General features: G+C 33.9%; 1 protein-coding gene across 2 annotated transcripts in view; it reads right to left on the bottom strand.

Moving 5' to 3' along the window:
• LOC136039484 (cleavage and polyadenylation specificity factor 73-like) overlaps window positions 1–21,502 on the bottom strand; it is a 71,810-nt gene that overhangs the window by 7,881 nt on the left and 42,427 nt on the right. For both annotated transcript variants that reach the window (XM_065723272.1, XM_065723273.1), the window contains 5 exons: window positions 13,999–14,325; window positions 12,931–13,236; window positions 10,141–10,402; window positions 5,470–5,660; window positions 2,387–2,518 (listed from right to left, as the gene is read on the bottom strand). In XM_065723272.1, coding sequence (XP_065579344.1) covers window positions 2,387–2,518; window positions 5,470–5,660; window positions 10,141–10,402; window positions 12,931–13,236; window positions 13,999–14,325 — 1,218 coding nt within the window. The remainder of the gene's footprint in view (window positions 1–2,386; window positions 2,519–5,469; window positions 5,661–10,140; window positions 10,403–12,930; window positions 13,237–13,998; window positions 14,326–21,502) is intronic.

Here is a 21,502-nt window from a genome sequence, read left to right as displayed (position 1 = left end):
CCACCAAAAGTGTCCTAAATTTTGAAAGAATCATTGAGCAAGAGCTACATAGCTACAGCTATGCTACATCTATGCATCGTTAGAGCGATACATCTATGCATCGATAGCTACAGCTATGCATCGTTAGAGCGATACTATGCATCGATGCATCGTTAGAGCGATACATCTATGCATCGATAGCTACAGCTATGCATCGTTAGAGCGATACTACGCGATACAACAAAACACAACTTTCCCAATTGTAGTGTTATATTTTTCATGAATTTAATACAGAATTGACTGAATAGATTATTAGTTACGTTTGCTTTTGTTTTTGGAACAAAAAGTATTATGATCGGTAAAAAAAACAAGAGCTAAGAGCTCATATGGCACTTGTGACGAGGCAAGAAGAGCTAAGAGCCAAGAGATCATATGGTATGAACTCAAACAAAATTTTATGAATCAATTGATTGATTTAAAAAAGAAAATAAGAGGCTTAATGCCGGCCAGGATTTAAAATAAGAGCTATGAGTCACGATGTCCTTCTAAATATCAAAATTCATTAGGATCCGATCACCCGTTCGTAAGTTATCAATACCTAATTTTTCCTCTCCCTTTCGCCCCCAAGATGGTCAAATCTGGGAAAACAACTTTATCAAGTCAAATTGTGCAGCTCCCTGACACGCCAACCGATTTTCATCGTCCTAGCACGTCCAGAAGCACCTTACTCAAAGCGATTTTTATTTATGAACGTTTTTACTAGTAATAAATATATGTAACTTAAAAATTAACTTACGTAACGAACTTCTATGTCTATATATTTTTATTGCGTATATGAGGGGTTTGCCCCCTCGCCAATACCTCGCTCTTTACAATAAAGTTCGAACGTTGTTCCAATTTTTTAAGAATGACTCCTGAATCACAAACGCCGTTTATTTAAAATAAAAATCTCTTTTGAAATTACTAAAAATACTTTAGCGTAGAGAGCGAGGCATTGAAGAGGGGCGAGCCCCCTCGTATATGTAATACTTCATGTTCATTTTAAGGTTGAATGTTGCTCCTTACTTTCAGTTGAAAAAAATATGTTTTTCTTTTATTTAATTTCCCATTGTTCTTTTAAATAATGCTGGAAAATCTAGCGCCACCTTCATGGAAATTCTCTTCCATTATGACAAATTCCTCCAAGGAGAGATCCTCTCACGTAAAACCGACCTCCGCCACCCCACCGTCATAAAAAATAACCCCTGAAAACGTCAGTATATTTCGTCAATACATAATACTATATGCAAACAATGGACAACCCTTCCCCTTGGGACTGTTGGGGATTAAGTCATCCTCAAAGACATATTTATTAGATCTTTGACTATGCTGAACAAAATGGCTATCTCAAAATTTCGATCCGGTAAGTTTTGGAAAAACGAGCGTGGGAGGGGGCCTAGTTGTCCTGCCATTTTTTGGTCACTTAAAAAGGGTACTTGAACTTTTAATTTCCGTTAGAATGAGCCCTCTCACGACATTCTAGGACCACTGGGTCGATACGATTACCCCTGGAAAAAAAAACAACAAAAAAACAAATACACAAGCATTCGTGATCTTTCTTCTGGCTAAAAATACAAAAATCCACATTTTTGCAGATAGGAGCTTGAAACCTCTACAACAAGGTTCTCAGATACGCTGAATCTGATGGTGTGATTTTCATTAAGATTCTATGACTTTTGGGTTTTTTTTTCCCTTTCTTCTCAAATAAGGAAAATTTTCTCAGGCTCGTAAATTTGAGGGGTAAGACTAAACGTGATGAAACTTGTATATTTAAAATCATCACAAAAATACGCTTCTTTTGATGCATATATTGGTATCAAAATTCTATTTTTTAGAGTTTCGGTTACTATTGAGCCAGGAAACTCCTTACTGCTGTTCATTACCACGAACTGTTTGATTTTGCTTGTCAGACTTAGATACACGTAAATACAGTCTGTAAAAAATAAAATATCTTGAGGTAAGGAGTTGGAAAGGAAAATGACCACCTTTGCCAGATTCGCCACTGCCTTATTCTCATTCAAGCCATATAATTGTGTCTGAGTATAGTATTCAGGCTTACTATCCGGCGAAAAAAGAAATCACCACATTTTAGCAATATTTTAGTGGATTTAGTGATTTTCTTATCTATATATATTATAATATAATATGAATATATATATATATATATATATATATATATATATATATATATATATATATATATATATATAAATCCCCACCCTCCAAAAAAGCCCGGATAACCCCCTTTCCATCAAAGGCTGGGAATTGTGTTCACCTACAAAGATCAAAAGAGGGTGATAAATCAACGAGGAAGTGGTTATTATGTAATTAATTTTTTTTATTAAAAGCTATTAAGCTAAGGTCTAACCTTAAACTTGTCCCATTCGAATTTGGCTCCGTAGTCGTCAATTTTGACGGATGGTTCGTTTAAAGTTTCTGCTCTTAGTATTGTAACGAGTACAGCATCAGCAAACATGTCATTAACTGGACTACCCTTCCACTAAAAAAAAGAAAAAGATAAACAAACAAATTACATACCTATATATGTCAAAATAAAACAACCTCTTACGACGGGGCAAAGTTGCCCCGTTGTAAGGGGTAACTAGAGCAAAAAAGTAATAATAATATGTATCTCTAAAAAAAAAGACAGCTATTTACATTGGTGCAACGCTGGAGCAAAAAAAAACAGCATCATATTCAACACCAAGAATATACAATTGGAATCACCATTACCAAAAACTCCACGCAGGAAACTTGCAGCCCCAGTCTTGAAGGACAAGGGAAATCACTTTTTAGCACTGGCCGCATTTATGTCCACATTTTTTCCATTTACTCCATTTTTTGTCGTCACCACTAGCAGGGAATCAGAAGAACAGTTAAGGGCTCATTTGAAAGGAAGTTACAATATCTAGTGCTTTTGTAATCAACAAAACATAATATATAAAATATAATAAAATTTTTGACCATAAAAACTGCATCTTCGTATACAACACGATACAACAAACATACTATCTTCCTTCGAAACAAAGGATATGATATCATGATCGTCTGATTCTGTTACCTGACTGTCTGAAATGTCGTCAGACATGCTTTTAAATGACGCCACAACAATTTAATCAAGTTTCTTATCATAGTGACATTCCTTATATGATTTGAAGCTTTTGCAATAATATCTGTATTACAATCATATCATTACATCAAAATCATATATTACATATCATGTCATCATCACATACCACATATCATCACAATCATCATATATACAATCATATATTACAATCATGTATGCAATCATATCAATCATAAGCTTTTGCAATCATCAAACTAAGAGCAAAAGATGGAAACCAACCAAGTTAGTTATGCCTTTCGTAAAAATAATACATTCCTAACCCGAGGTGAAATTTGCTAGTATCCTCATAAAATAGTCACTTCTCTTATCGTTCTGTTACAAAAATACTGACAACTAAATGCAGTATTAACGTGCCCGAAGTCAAAACAGCTGTAAATACCTTTTGAGTACTAGTTAATAAACATAAGCAAATCAAACACAAACAAAATTTTCATAGGCAAAAGTTTTCATAGCTAAAATTACTATAGATAAAACTAGAAATTTGGTCTCGTTTTCGAAATATTTTTTATATTATGTGTATAGCTTATTCTCGAAAAAGATATGTTTGGTAATCATGGTCGTATTCAGGTTAGGGGTAAGGGGGATTTTCCACCTCCCAAACGTTCGTCCTACTCGTAAAAACATAATAAAAATAGATAAAACCACTTTTTTCATATGTTTTTGTAAGCCCCCCCAGACTATTCGTGGTCAGAATGTTTCCTCGCTATCATCGGTTAAATGTTCAAATGTGAGAGGTGCCAAAAGAAATTTATAAGGAAGCTCATGCCCCATTAGTATTCAGTTAAAGAATAACCTTAATGCTACAAGCAACTTCTAGTTTCAAATTAAATTAGATAAACAAAAAGAAACGGGGTGATGAGCACACTACATATCATTATCATATCACTCACTATCATACCAATACCAACCCCTCCTGCAGGTGAAGTAAAAAAAAAAAAAACACAATCGTGAAGGATTCCACATAGCTCGGCTCCATTCTTTCAAGTGATGGATCAGTCGAGAGCGAAGTAAACGCACGAATCGCCAAGGCAACTTCCATCCTAAGGAAACTAAGAAAAAAAAGGATTTGACGAAACCCTGTTGTCAGCCGTCTCACAAAGAGGCGGATATTCACTATATCTATAGGCTCAGTCCTACTATATGGCACAAAACTTGGCCAACATCCAGGACTTTGAGATAGCTGCATGCGAGTCAATCCAAGGGACTCCAAAACACAGACGGACTTCGTTGGTGCGATTTTATCAGCAACACAAACTTCCTATTCCGTACAATTCAAATTCCATTCTCCCTACAAGTTGCACAATGTAACCTGAGATGGCAAGGCTATCTCCTCCAAATGCCAGAAGAAACCCCCTGTCACATCACCAACGATTTCAACCCCATGGCCTCCGTGTAGAGGACCATGGAGTCGTACAAGAAGTCTACATCAGTTCCTAAGCAAGGCAGAAATACGACCTGAAGATTCACCCACGGCAGCTCAAGACCCGAGTTGTCCTAGAGTAGGACACATGGACGACGTAGACGCTGGTACTCGTGCCAGCTCTTTAGACGCTGGCGCTCAGTCTGCATGAAAATTAAGTTAAGTAAAGCACCGTATATATGACTGATGTTGCACCTAGAGATACACCTGACAGTGTCAAACTTCTCAGCTAATTGCGAAAATCCTTTGATAATCTCTTACAGAAGGGAGGATAAAGCAGATTATTGTAGATAAGGAGGATCAAAATGCGATTAAGCATCCATTGTTCTCCTTATCCTTCCTTTGAATGCAGCTCTGTAAACGGTTTTTGGCAATCATTTTAGAACTCTAACAATGTCAGATATAATGCTTAGGGAAACAGCGATGATTTGACTTATGAAAATAAAGGTGTTATAAAGGTGAAAATAAAAGTATATATATATATATATATATATATATATATATATATATATATATATATATATATATATATATATATATATATATATATATATATATATATATATATAGTTACATCACACTTGGTAGAAACTTACGAATAAACTCTCAAATTTAGATCCAAAATATGGCAGAATAATTCAATTCCGGCATGTACACGGAAAAAAGAGGCTTCAGCCCAAAGCCTCCTTCCCTGGGTCTCTGCAAATTAAAAAATTTATGGGACACCAGAAAAAAATTTCTAGGCCCCGGAAAAATACAATACTGATACTTCCCCTATATTCGTCATTATCATATGCCTATTATTTATGTTTTGTTCTACGTTGTGATATGTTCTTCTTGACCAGCCGTGACCAGTGTCAAATAAATTTATGAATACATGTCAACTAACGCTGGCACTTACCTCTACAGTGATCATATTTTTATCAACTGTCAAGTCGATAACATCAAATACTCTAAAAGAGCTCTTTACTTCATCCATCTTCTCTACATGGCCAGCCAATTGTAAGAGTAAAAAATGAAGAGTTGAGACACTGCCACTGTAATGGACTGCCAATTTCTGTGTTATTTGACTAACTTGTATGTCGGTATAAGCTACAAAACAAAGAAATATATTTGGCACTATAACACATATTCTCCAGTGAGGGGAGGATCAAAACACTAAAAGATGCATTTCAACTTTGGACCGAAATAGGACTGCTCCTCCATTCAAAGTACAGTATACGTTCTAATTTGTCAATTGACTGGTTATTTTAAACTTACCATCCATTGTTTTAAAAAGCAGAATTGTAGCAAAGAGTCAATCTTTAGCGTAAAGAGCGAGAGATTGCGGAGGGGACAACCCATTTCATATACGGAGTAATTTCTGTTCGTTTTAAGTTTTAATCTAATGAAATCACACACGAAATGTTTCATGTTCTCCCAGGCCCATGTTGAGCCTGTTCATAAGTAAAAGCCACATGGTTCTAAGGTTTTTCTTTCGACTGTTCCAAAAGTATAAGCTTATGAGGATAGGATCACATTTTCGATGATGCTGTCACGTTGAACCGTGAGGAAAAAATAATTAATTCCTTCTCACGACATTTTTGTCAATAAATATTCAAAATCAACAATCTTTTGATTCTGAATGACAACTGCACCTTCAAAAGACCTTCAACTGCAACTGCACCTTCTAAACCTTCCTAAGCTGCTTGGTGCCATTTTTTTAAGCTCACTATTTTCCAGATTTTACAGTCAGGTTTTTTTTTTTTTTTTTTTTTTTTTTTTTTTTTTTTTTTTTTTTTTTTTGGGCGCCCGTTACAAGGAAAAAATACACCCACTTTCTGAAGTTTTAGGGATAGAGACAATTTGCGTGATGTCTGGGGCTGACGATAAATAATATAATAATAATTTATTCCTCACGTCTTTCAATACAAAATTTCCACATAACTGAGACCTTTTTAAAAGAAAAATGTTATGGCAGGGCGAAGTGCTGGTCGACTGTGGCACGATGGCCATTTAAAGTCGTCCTACGTTGAAAGTCTCAAGATATGGTATGTTTATGTTTAGGCTATTGGAGACGGCTTCCAGTGATTTCATCTTTTCGACTGGGAATGGTAGTTTGTTCCAGATCCTGATGACCCGGGGTATGAACGAATGATGGTAAGAATTAGATCTTGCAATCGTCATCTTCATAGGCTCCAATTGCAGACTGTGCGATCTTGTATTGCTTTGGGTAGTTATTTGAACAAGCTCGTCTTTTACGTTCCCAAAATTCTTGTGAACTATCTTGAACAGGGTTTTTATGTCTAAGATCGTTCTTCTTGTCTCAAGTTTATGGAGAGTGAGCCTTCTTAGAGCTTCGTCATATGGAAGGTTTCTGAATCCTTGAAGTCCTTTTACAAAGCGTTTCTGGACTCGTTCTATTTTGTCAATATCCTTTTTGAGATATGGCGACCAGATGACAGTGGCGTATTCAAGCTGTGGCCTGACGTAGCTTGTGTATGCTGAGATCTTTGAGTGAATGTCAAGTTGAACGAAACAATCAAACAATATACTGGATATTTCGATCACTCGTACAGTGATGGTCATGCATAGTATTTCTGGGACTGAGTATTCAAAAAACATTGCATTTTTTTATCTCTTTTTACAAGACAACATTTTTCCAAAAAATACAACCAAGAAAATGCTAAATCTGCAGGTTGAAGTTTTTAATCATGCTTTTCTTGAAATTTTATTCTACCTTTCAAACTTTTTCACAAAAAAAAGGCAGACAATTTTAAATACAAGTTAAGTGTCAATAAAACTAAAATTAGAAGTACTCTATTCAAATGTTTTATTTTACTCAGTTTGCTTTGAAATCATTGGCCATTAAAAAAGAGAGAAAAAGAAACTAGCCTACATTACAGAAAAGGTACTCAAAATGTTCGATTTAGGCATTAAATTCGATCACTCAATTCATTCAATTCATTCCCAAGGAACCCGTTAATAACTTGATAAAAAATGAGTTTACATAAAAAAAACGAAAGACTCGATTTAGTTTCCAACTTCGAATAGTTAAGTTTCAATTAAAATTCAAGCAGAAAGACTCGAACCAATCGCTAAATTAAATTAGTTAATTTAATAGCTAATTTAGTCAGATCTAGTTTTATTTACCTTGAAATCATTTACCATTTTACTACAATTTTCACTGCAAGTTAATTCCTCAATAATACTTTAAATAGAAAGAATCTATTCAGTCAGTCTATTTTATTTAGTCTGTCTTGATATCATTGGCCACTTAGAAAAAAAACTTCATAAATAAAAAAATAGCCTATATTACAGACAAGATGCTCAAAATGCTCGATTCAGGTACTACATTTAATCAGTCAATTTATTCAGTGTATTTCCCTTGAAACCATTAATCATTTCATAAAAAAGAGCGAGTTTACATAAAAAATAAAGCAATCGAAAGACTCGATTTAGTTTCCAAATTCAAATAGTTAAGTTTCAATAAAAATTCAAGTAGAAAGACTCGAACCAATTTCTAAACTAAATTAGTTAATTTAGTAGCTAATTTAGTTAGAATAAATTTTATATATTTTGAAATCATCTACCATTTCACTATAATTATCACTACAAGTTAATTCCTCAATAAGACTTTAAATAGAAGAATCTATTCAATTACTTAATTTTATTCAGTTTGTCTTGACATCATTGGCCACTTTCACGCAAGATGCTCGAAATGCTTGATTCAGGTACTATATTTAATTAGTCAATTTATTCAGTTTATTTCCCATGGAACCATTAATCATTTCATAAAAATCAGTTTACATAAAAAATAAAACAATCGAAAATCTAGTCTTTCTAAATTCAGTAAATCTTAGTCTTAGTAAGTCAGTAAGTCTTTCTAAAATCTAAAATCTTTCCAAATTCAAATAGTCAAGTTTCAATTAAAATTCAAGCAGAAAGACTTGAACCATTTGCTAAATTAAATCAGTTAATTCAATAAAGAATTTAGTTAAATTCACTTTTATTTACTTTGAATCATCTACCATTTCACTACAATTTTCACTAAAAGTTAATTCCTCAATAAGACTTTAAATAGAAAGAATCTATTCAGTTATTCTATTTTATTCAGTTTGCCTTGATATCATTGGTCACTTAAAAAGAAAAAAAGGAAAAAAATAGCCTATATTACACACAAGATGCTCAATTCAGGCACTATATTTAATCAGTCAATTTATTCAGTTTATTTCCCTTGAAATCATAAATCATTTCATAAAAAGGAACGAGTTTACATAAAAATAAGACAATCAAAATACTCGATTCAGTTTCCAAATTCAGACAGTTAAGTTTCAATAAAAAATCCAAGCAGAAAGACTCGAACCAATTGCTAAGTTAATTATTTGATTTAATAACTAATTTAGTTAGATTTAGTTTTATTTACCTTGAAATCATCTACCATTTCACTACAATTTTCACTAGAAGTTAATTCCTCAGCAAAACTTCAAATAGAAAGAATCTATTCAGTTACTTTATTTTATTCAGTTTGTCTTGATATCATTGGCCATTAAAAAAAAAAAAAAAAAAAAAAAAAAAAAAAAAAAAAAAAAAAAAAAAAAAAAAAAAAAAACCTATATTGCACACAAGATGCTCGAAATGCTCGATTTAGGTACTATATTTTATTAGTCAATTTATTTCCCATGAAACCATTAATCATTTCATAAAAAAGAACGAGTTTACATAAAAATAAGAAAATCGAAAGACTGAATTCAGTTTCCAAATTCAAATAGTTCAGTTTCAATTAAAATTCAAGTAAAAAGACTCGAATAATTGCTAAATTAAATTAGTTGATTTAATAACTAATTTAGTTAGATTTAGTTTTATTTACCTTGAAATCATCTACCCTTTCACTATAATTTTCACTACAAATTAATTCCTCGAAAAAAATTTAATTAGAGAGAATCTATTCAGTTTGTCTTGATATAATCGGCCAGTTAAAAAAAAAAAAAAATATGCCTATATTGCACACAAGATGCTCGAAATACTCGATTCAGGTACTATATTTAATCAGTCAATTTATTCAGTTTATTTCCCTTAAAACCATTAATAATTTCATAAAAAAGAACGAGTTTATACTAAAAATAAGATAATCGGCAGGCTTGATTTAGTTTTTAAATTCAACTAGTTAAGTCAAAAATTAGAATTCAAGTAGAAAGACTCGAATCAACTATTAAATCCAATTAGTTAATCTAGTAACCAATTTAGTTGGGTTTAATTTTATTTACATAGAAATCATTTACCATTCCCCTACAAGTTAAGTATTCAAAAAGACTTTAATTAGAAAGACTATTCAGTTAGTTCATTTTATTCGTTTTGTTATTAATTTATTTAGCTTACCCTGAAACCACAGGCCATTTCATTGAAAAAAAAAGAAGAAAAAGCCTACATTAAAAACAAGATAATCAAAATATCGATTCAGTGGCTAAATTCAATAATTTGATCCGAAATCATTTACAATCTCGCAACAACTTAAAAAAAATATAAGAAAAAGAAGCCGAAAGAAAAAAAGAAGAAAAAAAAAATAAAAGAAAGAGAAAAAGAAGATACGCACTTGCAAGGTCAGATGGCGCTAACAGATGGTAGTTGAAGTTACGTTTCACCAAGACTCCAGACAGTACCTCCCCCTCAACTGGCTTATGGACAGCAAGGGATCCCATGACCTTGGCTGCTTTTTCTCCCCTGAACGTCAGCTCAACTGAGGTTGTATTCCTTGGATTGTACACTGTAATCTCAACTTCAGGCATGGTTTCGTATTCACGTATAAGTGCTGCTTTGAGACGGCTCATTTCGTTGGCTTCACCATGGACTAGAATCTAAATATATAGCTATAAGTGAAAAACAAAATAAATAAAAAAAAAGTTCAGCTTGATGAAAATCCCAATAAAACCCAAGCGCAAGATCTTGAGTCAGTGCAGTATAAGCCACGCTAGGAAACATTGCTGACTTCGGTTGCAACCTGCCTGTTTTATCTTCGCTTGCATAGACTCAATAATGTGTTTAAAAACTGAAAAGAAAATTGTTTATATTCAAAAGTGAATTTCTTAGTTTTTTTATGTCCAAAATTACGCGCATACGAAGGGGGCTCTCCGGCGGTGTAAAGCTGTATGAACTTGCTGCTTATAATTATCTCATTTCCTAGGTCAAAGGGTTTCAACTCAGTCGAGATGCAGGGTGAGATCAAGCTCCTTGTGAGTATTGTGTAAGTGACTGTTTTTTTTTTATTATGTGATTTAAAAAGTTAATTGAGCAACTGTGTACATGTCGTTTGGCCTTCTAGTAATGGTTATATTTATTTCATTGTTTTATTATTTTTGAGAATTGTTAAAAATAAAGGCATCAATCAATTGAAAATGTGTCAGCATTCTTCCAGGCAGAAGGCTTGCGACAGGCAGATTGCGACCAAAGCAGTAACGTTTCCTCGCACGGCTTATACTGCGCTGACTCAAGACCTTGCGCAAAGCATGTATTATAATGTATTTTACTTATCTCAAGTTAGGCATGTACCTAGTCGACGGAGGCCTCGGCTACTTCCCATATGATGTTTCAAGGTAATTAAAGTCACCCCGTAATTTTCTAAACATTGTATTTACTTATTGTATTATTTAGCTTCTTATATTTGAAATCCCCTGGAATAAGGACTTGAAGTAGGGAACTGACCTGACGGAAGACCTTGCGAAAAACACGAAAAGTATGATATCCCTAAGAGCCATTTTACTAGACGATTTATAAAGTAACTAGAGCCACACGAAAGTGGGCATAGAAGAAGAAATAACCTTTGACAACTATCCAAGGATTCCCTCCCTCCCCCCGAGTTGCAAAAAAAAATATGAGAAAAATCCTCTTAAAAATTTAGAACAGTCTGCTCCTCGGGGGACAATTGCATTCTGGACACATGCTCTTTAATATATTTTCAAAAAATCAGCAAATCTATTTCTGAACGCCCTTAAGATTTTCATTTACGTAGCTGATCTACTTACTGGAAATACTAAAGAACATGAGTCCGAAAGTTATTTAGAAAGTAAGTAACTAATTACTTGCTCACCCAATAGAAGTAGTTATTGTTTGTAAATAATGGCCTTCGCCACATCGCCAATAAATCAATAACTTATCGACAATTAGTAACAATATCATCGATAATCAAAATTTGATTCCAGCGCCAGATTTGATTCCTATTCAATTTTGAACGGATCTGTAAATAGTCATTTTGTAAAATCTCCCACTCCCTTATAATCTTCTTGGAAGACAGAACTTTTTTTATCCTAAAAAGATGCTAGCAAAAGAAAATCGACCAAATTTAGAAAATGTATATCTTGCAGAAAGATGACAATATCAACCACTTGATCAAATTCCTAACTTGATCAAATTCCTAACTGTCATTTGATCAAAATCCGTTAAACGATAAAATGTAAAACTGGGCGAGCTTATCAGCACAATCTGCAAATGAATTTCAAAAAATAGTGCCACAACCAAAGAACCAAAATTACAGAATAGTTGCTCGAAGATTACTATTCATATTCATCGCAACATATTGTTGACAGTCACTTTTTCAACTATGAGCTTTATTAAATCAAAACACCGTTATATGTATATATATATATATATATATATATATATATATATATATATATATATATATATATATATATATATATATATATATATATATATATATATATATATATATATATATATATATATATGTATATGTATATATAATATATATATATATAATAGATAATATATATATATATATATATATATATATATATATATATATATATATATATATATATATATATATATATATACATCTAAATTCAAAGTTACACATCAAATTCTAATAGCCTGAAAACAAATCGTATAATTTGAGAAAGATGGACAAAATACAAATTAAATCTAGAAAGTAAGGATATTAGAAAAGCCTGAAGCAGAGGATTGAAGAATTATCCTTACCGCTTCGCTACCAAATATTATTTAATTGTGTTTATTTTATACTTTTGCTGAGCCTAGTCACCCGTTTATGCTGAAGGGGCTTGGATTAGGAGTATACAAGAGGGGGGAGGAGGAGAATATAGGTGTTGCATTATAGTCCTGTCACCGGAAGTGCAAACAGTAATAAGACTTAGAAATAACTGAACATTGGAAAGCGGTCGAAAACTGGTTCCCAATGACAAAATACCATTTAATCAAGTTGAAGAAAAGACAGAAAAAAGGAAGAGGGCTAAATGGTCTTAGCTGACAAGATCGTGATATCTAACAGAAGAAGACAAAGAGAAAATGCAGTATTTAAGTTTCAGAAAAAAACTAGTCTATTATACTAAATATGTTTTAAAAAACATACCACGTGTCTCGGTTGCAAAGCCCTGATAAATTCGCTTGTCTGTTGATAGTCAGTATGAGCTGAAAATGAAATGTTTGCAACTCTCATCTTTAATGGTAATCGTTGGCCAGACATTGTCGCGATCTCATCTGGCTCAGATTGAATGTGTTTCGCCAAAGTCCCTTCGACACAATAGCCAGCAATAATTACCCCATTCTTTGGATCAGTACACCAGCTTTCGAATAGTTCTCTGGACAAGCCACTTTGCATCATACCTGGTGAAGCCATAATTACGCAGGGTCCAACATCATCGAAATGATCAATGCCCTTGTTGATTAAAAAGAAAATACATTTTCGATTATTATTATTAAAAAGAGGTATATATGTGCCAAATATCGTCAAAGCAATCCGAGAACCCCAGCCAAGCGAATTTTGTGACAAATGTGGGAAGGAGAATAAAAATACCAAGGCTTAGACCTGAAGTCAGAGTCACGTGCTTAAATTAAAATTTTTCTCAGAGGAGGAAGAGGGGAGGGAATTTGTCGAAAAAAAAATGTCAGCACCGGTAAAATGATCGATGCCCTTTAAGACCGAAAGAGAATATATTGAAGATTATTATTTGAAGGCACAATTATACAGAGGAGACCTCTGTGTAAACCTAAATTCACAAATACAACCCAAGGACCCCAGTGACATTTAATATTGCTCAGAAAAATCCCAGGTTGGGAGTTGTCATTGCAACCAAGAACTTATGTAAGATTTCCACTTTAGAAGAAGGAAGGGAGGAAATTCATCTTCAAAACAGCACAAACGAGAATTAATTGGAAAATTAAGAAACAGAAAAAAAAATTAATTTGACCAAAAGTCCTTTTTAGCATGGCTCAAGATGAAGCTTTTTATCATGCATAGATTGGGACTAAGAGTTTGCCCTTAGAAACACTTTACACATTTCAAAGAGATTCTCCGTGTGGGGAAACTCTACCATATCGCTCGCTTTTGCCTTTTGCAGGCAAAGCCATTGGAAGCAGATATAACAAAAAAAGGAGAAAGAAAAAAAAGAGGAAATAGTTTATGAGAAAAACCATTTACCTTTAAATTCGACACATGCTTAAAAACAAAGGGATTACTAATAGCAATCTGCTTCTGAATACGAGAATTCATCGCATTAACGTAAGTTTGGTAGACACTCATGCACTTTTTAGCCAATGACGACGCATAATAAATCGGTATATCATGTAGCTCTGAGTGCTGACCCCAATATTCATCCAATATAAGGAGTAATTCTTGAGCCCTCCCAAGAGCAAAAACAGGAATGAGGCACCTGCCCCCTTTAGTGACGATGTCGTGAACCATTCCAGTAAAACGACTTTCTCTGTCTTCTCTTTTCTCATGGATTTGAGTACCATAGGTGGATTCCTGAAAAATAAGCTAATTTTACAGACAAGAAAAAATTGAAGCATTACAGCACGTTATAGCCACATAAAAATAACAAGAAACTAGGTCATAGTATCACTCGTATAAAAATACAACAAACAAAAAACCTTATCGTATAGATTTCACTCAAACACAAAGTACACATAGTGAAAAACAAGCACATTAAAAACGAAAGAAGGGGGGACGAAGGCGGGGGAGGAGCCTTTTCAGTCGCATATTTTTTTATAAGCCCGCAAAAAGATTTAAACGTATTAAGGCATGGGTAAATTCACTAGGTAGGCACACACCTTTTTTTTATACTTCTAAGTTAAAATACAAAATCGTAAAACTGAAGGATTACGACAAAACTAATTGAATTACGTTTATCATCATTTTAGTATATATTCTAACTATATATAAGTGCTTCATTATTGCTCCCATTCTGGTAGATAACCCCTCCCCCCAAAAAAAGAAAGAGGAGAAACTAACCAAAAGAAAGGTTTTTTTTTGGAATATTGCATCTTCACTGTTCTTATTCCGGTTCTACTACTTTTACCTAAGCGCGTTTGGTATATATTTATTCAATATACGATAATCAGATTTTTTTTTCTATCCAACAGTAGTTTCTATCTTTCTCAGTTAATAAAGGCAAAACTTAAATCTTTTCTTCGAAGCCCACGGAGCAAAACAGCAGTTTACTGCTGTCAATAATGCTCTATGATCGAACAGACATATTTTTAAAAACAAATTATCGATAACAAAACATATAGTTACCTATATTTTTGTAAGTTACTGATCTTGTATTACTGTTACCATGGTACATCTATAATTGCATTACAGAGGTTGTAGATCCATCTGCTCAGCCTATTGAAAAGCTGTCGAATAAAATTGGCCATTCAATCGGCTTATTATGCCAAAACTTTTTTATGTCGTTGTCTCTCCCATAATCTGGTGCATATTATACGATCGTATAGCAAACTATACGATTCACCACTGACTCAATTGTTTATGTGAATTGACTATTGATAATTAAACGTCACTGTTAGATATCATTTTTTTTTATATGGTACTCCAGTTTTATTTTAAGCAGGGACAGTATACATATTATTATTATTATCATTCTTATTATTATTATCATTCTATTTCCCAAAAGACACACATAGTGCTAACATGGAGTAAACACAAAAAAAAAAAGGAAAAAGAAAAGATACATTCACTTAAATCTCACAAAAGAAAGCACTCAGTAAACTATTTTTACGATCTAACGTATTCATAAAGCGAGACTGGTGTCCTTCAATGACTACAAATGGTTGCACTATCCCACAACTAAACAAAAAGCGTCGATTGCTCTTCCATAGATGGATACGTAAAATGAACTTCGCATAACGGAAATACAGTCGGCGAATAGCTGTTTTTTCAGTTTGACTAAAAAGTTCCCAAAAGGCTGCTAATGCTAGTAGATGAGACACAGCAAACGCACTGTATATCCTTCCTAAGATTGCCCGCTTATACCTGGATTTACATGAAACAAGAAGTCCATACGTCCTTTTATTTATTGGGGGAGCGGCAAGAAGGGTCTACATTCGAAGAGTCAAGGGGCATAGGCTATATAATGATTTTTCCTCCAAATTATTCGGAGGAGTGCCCTATACATATATATATATATATATATATATATATATATATAATATATATATATATATATATATATATATATATATATATATATATATATATATATATATATACATATATATATATATATATATATATATATATATATATATATATATACATATATATATATATACATATATATATATATATATATATATATATATATATATATATATATATATATATATATATATATATATATATATATATATATATTCTTCCATGTTGACTCAAAAAATAACCTGAAAAAGACGAATGTCAAATGCCATATACCAGTCATATGCCTAGACATGACTTTTTTGTCAAATAATTATAACTTACTTAGGGGAAACGTAATAGAAAAAAAAGAAAAAAAACAGCTCTTAAACATGGGGAATGGAGAAACAGTAGAAGTCCAGGAAAAAGAAAGAAATAAAGATACTGAGTTTGAGAGAAAGATAGAATTTGAAAGAGAGCGATAGAGATAGAGTATGAGTGGGAGATAGAGAAAGATAGACATATAATTCGAGTGGGGGTAGAGAGAGATAGAGTGTGAATGGGAGATAGAGAGCGAAGAGTTTGAGTGGGGGATTTGTGCCATCACAGATGTTCATTTTGCCGATGACTTGGCCATTCTGGTGGACTCCATGGAGCAGCTGCTGGAAGCTCTCCGAATTCTACGAGATGAGGCTGCCAAAGTAGCACTGCATATAAACTGGAACAAACTTAAAATTATGGCCATAAACACGTCTTCTCCTTCTGTTAACTCCTCAGTTAGCCTGGACAGCACCACTGGCATTGAGGTTGTTCAAGACTTCACTTACCTTGGCTCCATAATTTCATCAAATGGCTCGCTTCTCCCAGAGCTGCAAGCGAAATTATCTAAAGCGTCTTCTGTCATGGGCAGGCTGAATCGCCACCTCTGGCGAAAACCAAACATCAGTTTTACAACGAAACTGCGGATCTTCAACGCTTTAGTCGGCTCTGTGATGCTTTACGGAGCTGAGACATGGCGAGTATCAGCTGCAATCCTCAAGAAAATCGATGTATTTCATGCGAAGAGCCTGAGGAGGATCGAGGGCCTACGATGGTCCGACTTTGTCAGCAATGAGAAACTTCTGCAGCTCGCAAAGCAGTTTTGGTTTTCGACTCAAGCAGCCGAGCGAACCTTACGATGGTTCGGGCACCTGCTTCGAATGCCACCACATATACCCGCAAAGACGATCTACGACTTTGACCCTATCAAAGTCGGCTGGAAGCGACCTCGCGGCCGACCGAAGAAACGTTGATCCTCAGCCTGTCCGAGTTCTTGACTATGGCAAATATCAGACATAGCGAAGAGCAAATACTGGTCATGGACCGAAGAGCCTTTTGGATCAAGAGCCTGAGGAGAATCGAGGGCCTACGATGGTCCGACTTTGTCAGCAATGAGAAACTTCTGCAGCTCGCAAAGCAGTTTTGGTTTTCGACTCAAGCAGCCGAGCGAACCTTACGATGGTTCGGGCACCTGCTTCGAATGCCACCACATATACCCGCAAAGACGATCTACGACTTTGACCCTATCAAAGTCAGCTGGAAGCGACCTCGCGGCCGACCGACGAAACGTTGATCCTCAGCCTGTCCGAGTTCTTGACGATGGCAAATATCAGACATAGCGAAGAGCAAATACTGGTCATGGACCGAAGTGGATGGAAGAGACAGATGTCACTCTCTACGCTGAGCAGCGCCCGGCAGGAGACTTAGATCAAGTAAGTCAATAGAAAGGAGAGAGAGAGAGAGAGAGAGAGAGAGAGAGAGAGAGAGAGAGAGAGAGAGAGAGAGAGAGAGAGAGAGAGGAGAGAGGAGAGAGAGAGAGAGAAAGAGAGAGTAATACTGTAAAATTCCAGTCCTGATATTTTATATGCAGAAAGTGGTGACTATGCAAAGATTATTAACGGAACTTCATTTCGCTAAAATGATGAGCCTTCCGAAAATTTAAGTCAACATGAAAGAAAAAAAAATACGTTTCCCCTAAGTAAGTTATAATTATTTGAAAAAAAAGTCATGTCTTGGCATATGACTGGCATATGGCATTTGACATTCGTCTTTTTCATGTTATTTTTTGAGTCAACATGGAAGAATATATATACATATATATATATATATATATATATATATATATATATATATATATATATATATATATATATATATATATATATATATAACACAGTTACATAGTTAATTTCTTTCTTTCTTTTTCCTGGACTTCCACTGTTTCTGCATTCCCCATGTTTAAGAGCTGTTTTTTTTTCTGTTTTTTTTTTTTGCTATAGCTGTTACTGAACTGATGAAAAACTAAAGCCTTTACTTTTAATGTAGCCTTTTCTCTTGTCTCATTCTCTTACAGAGTATCTCTTTTTCCTTGACTGTCTCCTACCGTTTCTCCATTTTCCCATGTTTAAGGTCCATTTTTTTGCTTTGTTTTTCTGTTTCTGCTGTATCTGTGTTACTGAGCTGACGAAAACTGAAGTGTTTAATGCAGCCCTTCTCACTCTAACTCTGTCTCTTTCTTTTTCTTTAACTATCCCCTACCGTTTCTCTATTTCCCATGTTTAAACTCTAGTTTTCTTTGTTCTTCTGCTTTGCGTTTTCTAGTTCCTTTTTTTCTGCTCTGACTATATTAATGAGTAGACAAAAAGCTTCTTTAGTGTAGCCCTTTTTTAAGATTATTGAGAACGTAAGTCTGTTGAATTAAGTCTGTTATTATTAAGTCTGTTATTATTAAGTCTGTTATTAAGTCTGTTAAACGAAACTAAAGGAATCAACTGATGTTCTGCTGTATTAACTTGAATCTATCCACTCGTGTCAAAAATTCAAAATTCAAAATTCAAAATTTAAGTAATTAAAATTCAAAAATTCAAAATGTCAAAAATTCAAAATGAGCAGTGTGGAAATAGAAAAAATTAGACATTGTATGAGGGTTAAATAATCTCGACTGGGAAGTTCAACTTAGATGCTTAAATCACTGGGGAAAGGAGATAGAAAATTGCTCGGAAAGGAAAGAATGGATATTATTTTAAGCTGGATAAAAGTCCCCGCAGTAGGTATCAAAGACTATGACAAACCAGTGAAAGAAAAAGTGCGCAAATTTGAAAATCCCTTCAGGCAAGTCAAGAACTTCTTAGTAATCGTGTGTTACGAACTTACACTTAAAGGAGTCCAACAAGTATACTTGTACCCATATCTTTCAGAGGTTGCAGATAAAACTCAATACTTTTCATCATAGTAAAAATTGATAATATTTGAGTTAACAGATAACAGATGACTGCAATAATTGTCTTTCAAGACTCCAAACTATTCAAACTAAATTACTTAATTAGCCATTCTCTCGTCAAATTAAACTAGAATAAACTTGACAAGAGTTTGTTACGAACTGTCTTATTATGCTTATTGTTAATACTGCAAATATAACAGGAATGAAAATTAAACTTAATATACTCCATGGATATCTTGCTATCAGGATATTTACGAAGGAATGGGAAGCCCAAATAGGAGTAACGACCCCGTCCCCCCGAGATGAAGGGAACCTTGCGAAGAATCTACAAAGCCAAAAACTGAAGATGAGCCCGAGAGAACAACTAAAGATGAACCCAGTTCTGAACCTTATCAGGGTTATCGCGGTAGCAGCTACCTAGCAAGCGACGATCACGTCCCACATTAAGAAAAACACCGGGCCACAATCCTAAAAAGAGTGTCATATCGAACTAAAAAGTACATTATTAGAACCGTGTTGTCTAAAGCCCCTATAAAGGAAATTTACAGTCTCTTGGCATTGAACAACAACGAAAATCCATTGACTTGAAAAACAAGGAAACTGCTCATTATGTGGTATTTTGCATCGACAAGAAGTGTTTTTCTGTCAAGATAGATGGCACTGAACCATCACAGAGCTTTTAAAAAGCCCATTTTAAAGTAAAATGCTAAATCTACCGCCTTTTGTAATTAAAAAAGAAACATCTAAAATAAAATCACTATTTTATACAATAAACTGCATTTTTTATGAATAAGATTGATGATTAACGTCATATTATAATTAGTCAAACATCAATCTTGTCCATCAAAATGCAGTTTTTTTGGAAAAATATAGACAAATGCAACCCCTATACAAAAGCATAACTATATTTTTGACTGGTTGGTATTGAGAAGGTGAGAAATTCTGAAGTAATATTGCAGTTGCAATCCGTTTCCGTGGTTAACTCAAGTTTTGTGAATTTCCACTTTTCATTAACATTTTATTAGTAAATGTTCGAAAAAAAAATCGATGCCATTCTTCTGATTCAAAATGAGAATTCATAGACCCATCCATACTAAATGGATGAATGAAAAATTAGGATGAATGGGCTAGATAAATGAAAAATTAAAAACATAATTATTTACCTTCTTTTATAAACAATTTTTCGAAAATTTATTTTTCTTAAATAATTACTCCGACCTTGGAAGGAGTATTTCGACTCATATACTTAGTTTTAACTATATGCTTATGCAAACTTTTATTAAAGTTCTAAAAAGTTTGGCCTTTATTCTAATGTTTTAGGAAGAACAGAGGAGGTGATATTTTATATAAAGCAGAGATTTAATTAGCTGAAAATAGGCAGTAAAGTGGCCACAATTTCCTCACCAAAATCCAAAGCTCAAATTAATAATTTTTACGCTTCTCGTACGTTTATAGAAACCCCATGAAAAACAACATTGTTGAAAAAACTACCGTGCTTTGCAAAAAAGCAAACCCAAAAAAACGATGAAAAAACCCAAAAAAAAGGCAGCCAAAAAAGTAATGATATCAATTTCTTCACCTCGGTGTCATAGCAAGACTCGAAAACAAATTTTTGACAGTAAAATGAAGTGAATATTTTGCTTTTCAGCCCAGTTGTGACAGCAAAATCCTGGAGCATCTTTTCGACAGCCTAAATAAGTTAGGATTTTAAATTTCCCCTCCTTGTTATTACAAAATGAAGATTTTAGCCTCGCAGTTGGCTTTTGTGGTAATACCGACAGATTCTTTTGATAAAACTAAATTTAATTAAATACTTTTTGGCAGTATGCGACATTAGTAAAATCTAACAGAGACCGCAAAAAGTGACTAAAATCTTGGTTGAAACTTGTTTGCAAAAAGAGACAGTCTTAATAATTAAAAACTTATTAAAACCTCAACTATTAAAAACCAATTACAAAAATAATTTCGTCCCAACACAAACCAGAGCAAACGGTCCCAACCACAAATCCACCACCTCTTTAGGGGGGGGGGGGTGCCGCCCGCGCCCCTCCTCCAGCATCCGCCACTGGATTAGACTAGGTTATGACAGTTCAGAAATCATGTATGAATATATAATCTGTTCGTTTCTATTAACACTAACTCGCTGGAAAAGTCAACCAAAATTATAACCAATTTAAGTCAGGTTACAAATCAATTAAATTACGTTGGGTCTCCAAAAATCAATTGTTGTAAAATGGCAAATTATAGAATATGTGGTCATATTGTCAA

The sequence above is a fragment of the Artemia franciscana genome, chromosome 19, assembly GCF_032884065.1.
Source record: "Artemia franciscana chromosome 19, ASM3288406v1, whole genome shotgun sequence".
Taxonomy (NCBI): Eukaryota; Metazoa; Arthropoda; class Branchiopoda; order Anostraca; family Artemiidae; genus Artemia; species Artemia franciscana.
The sequence above is the reverse complement of the archived record's forward strand: the minus strand, read 5'-3'. Positions and strand labels throughout refer to the sequence as shown.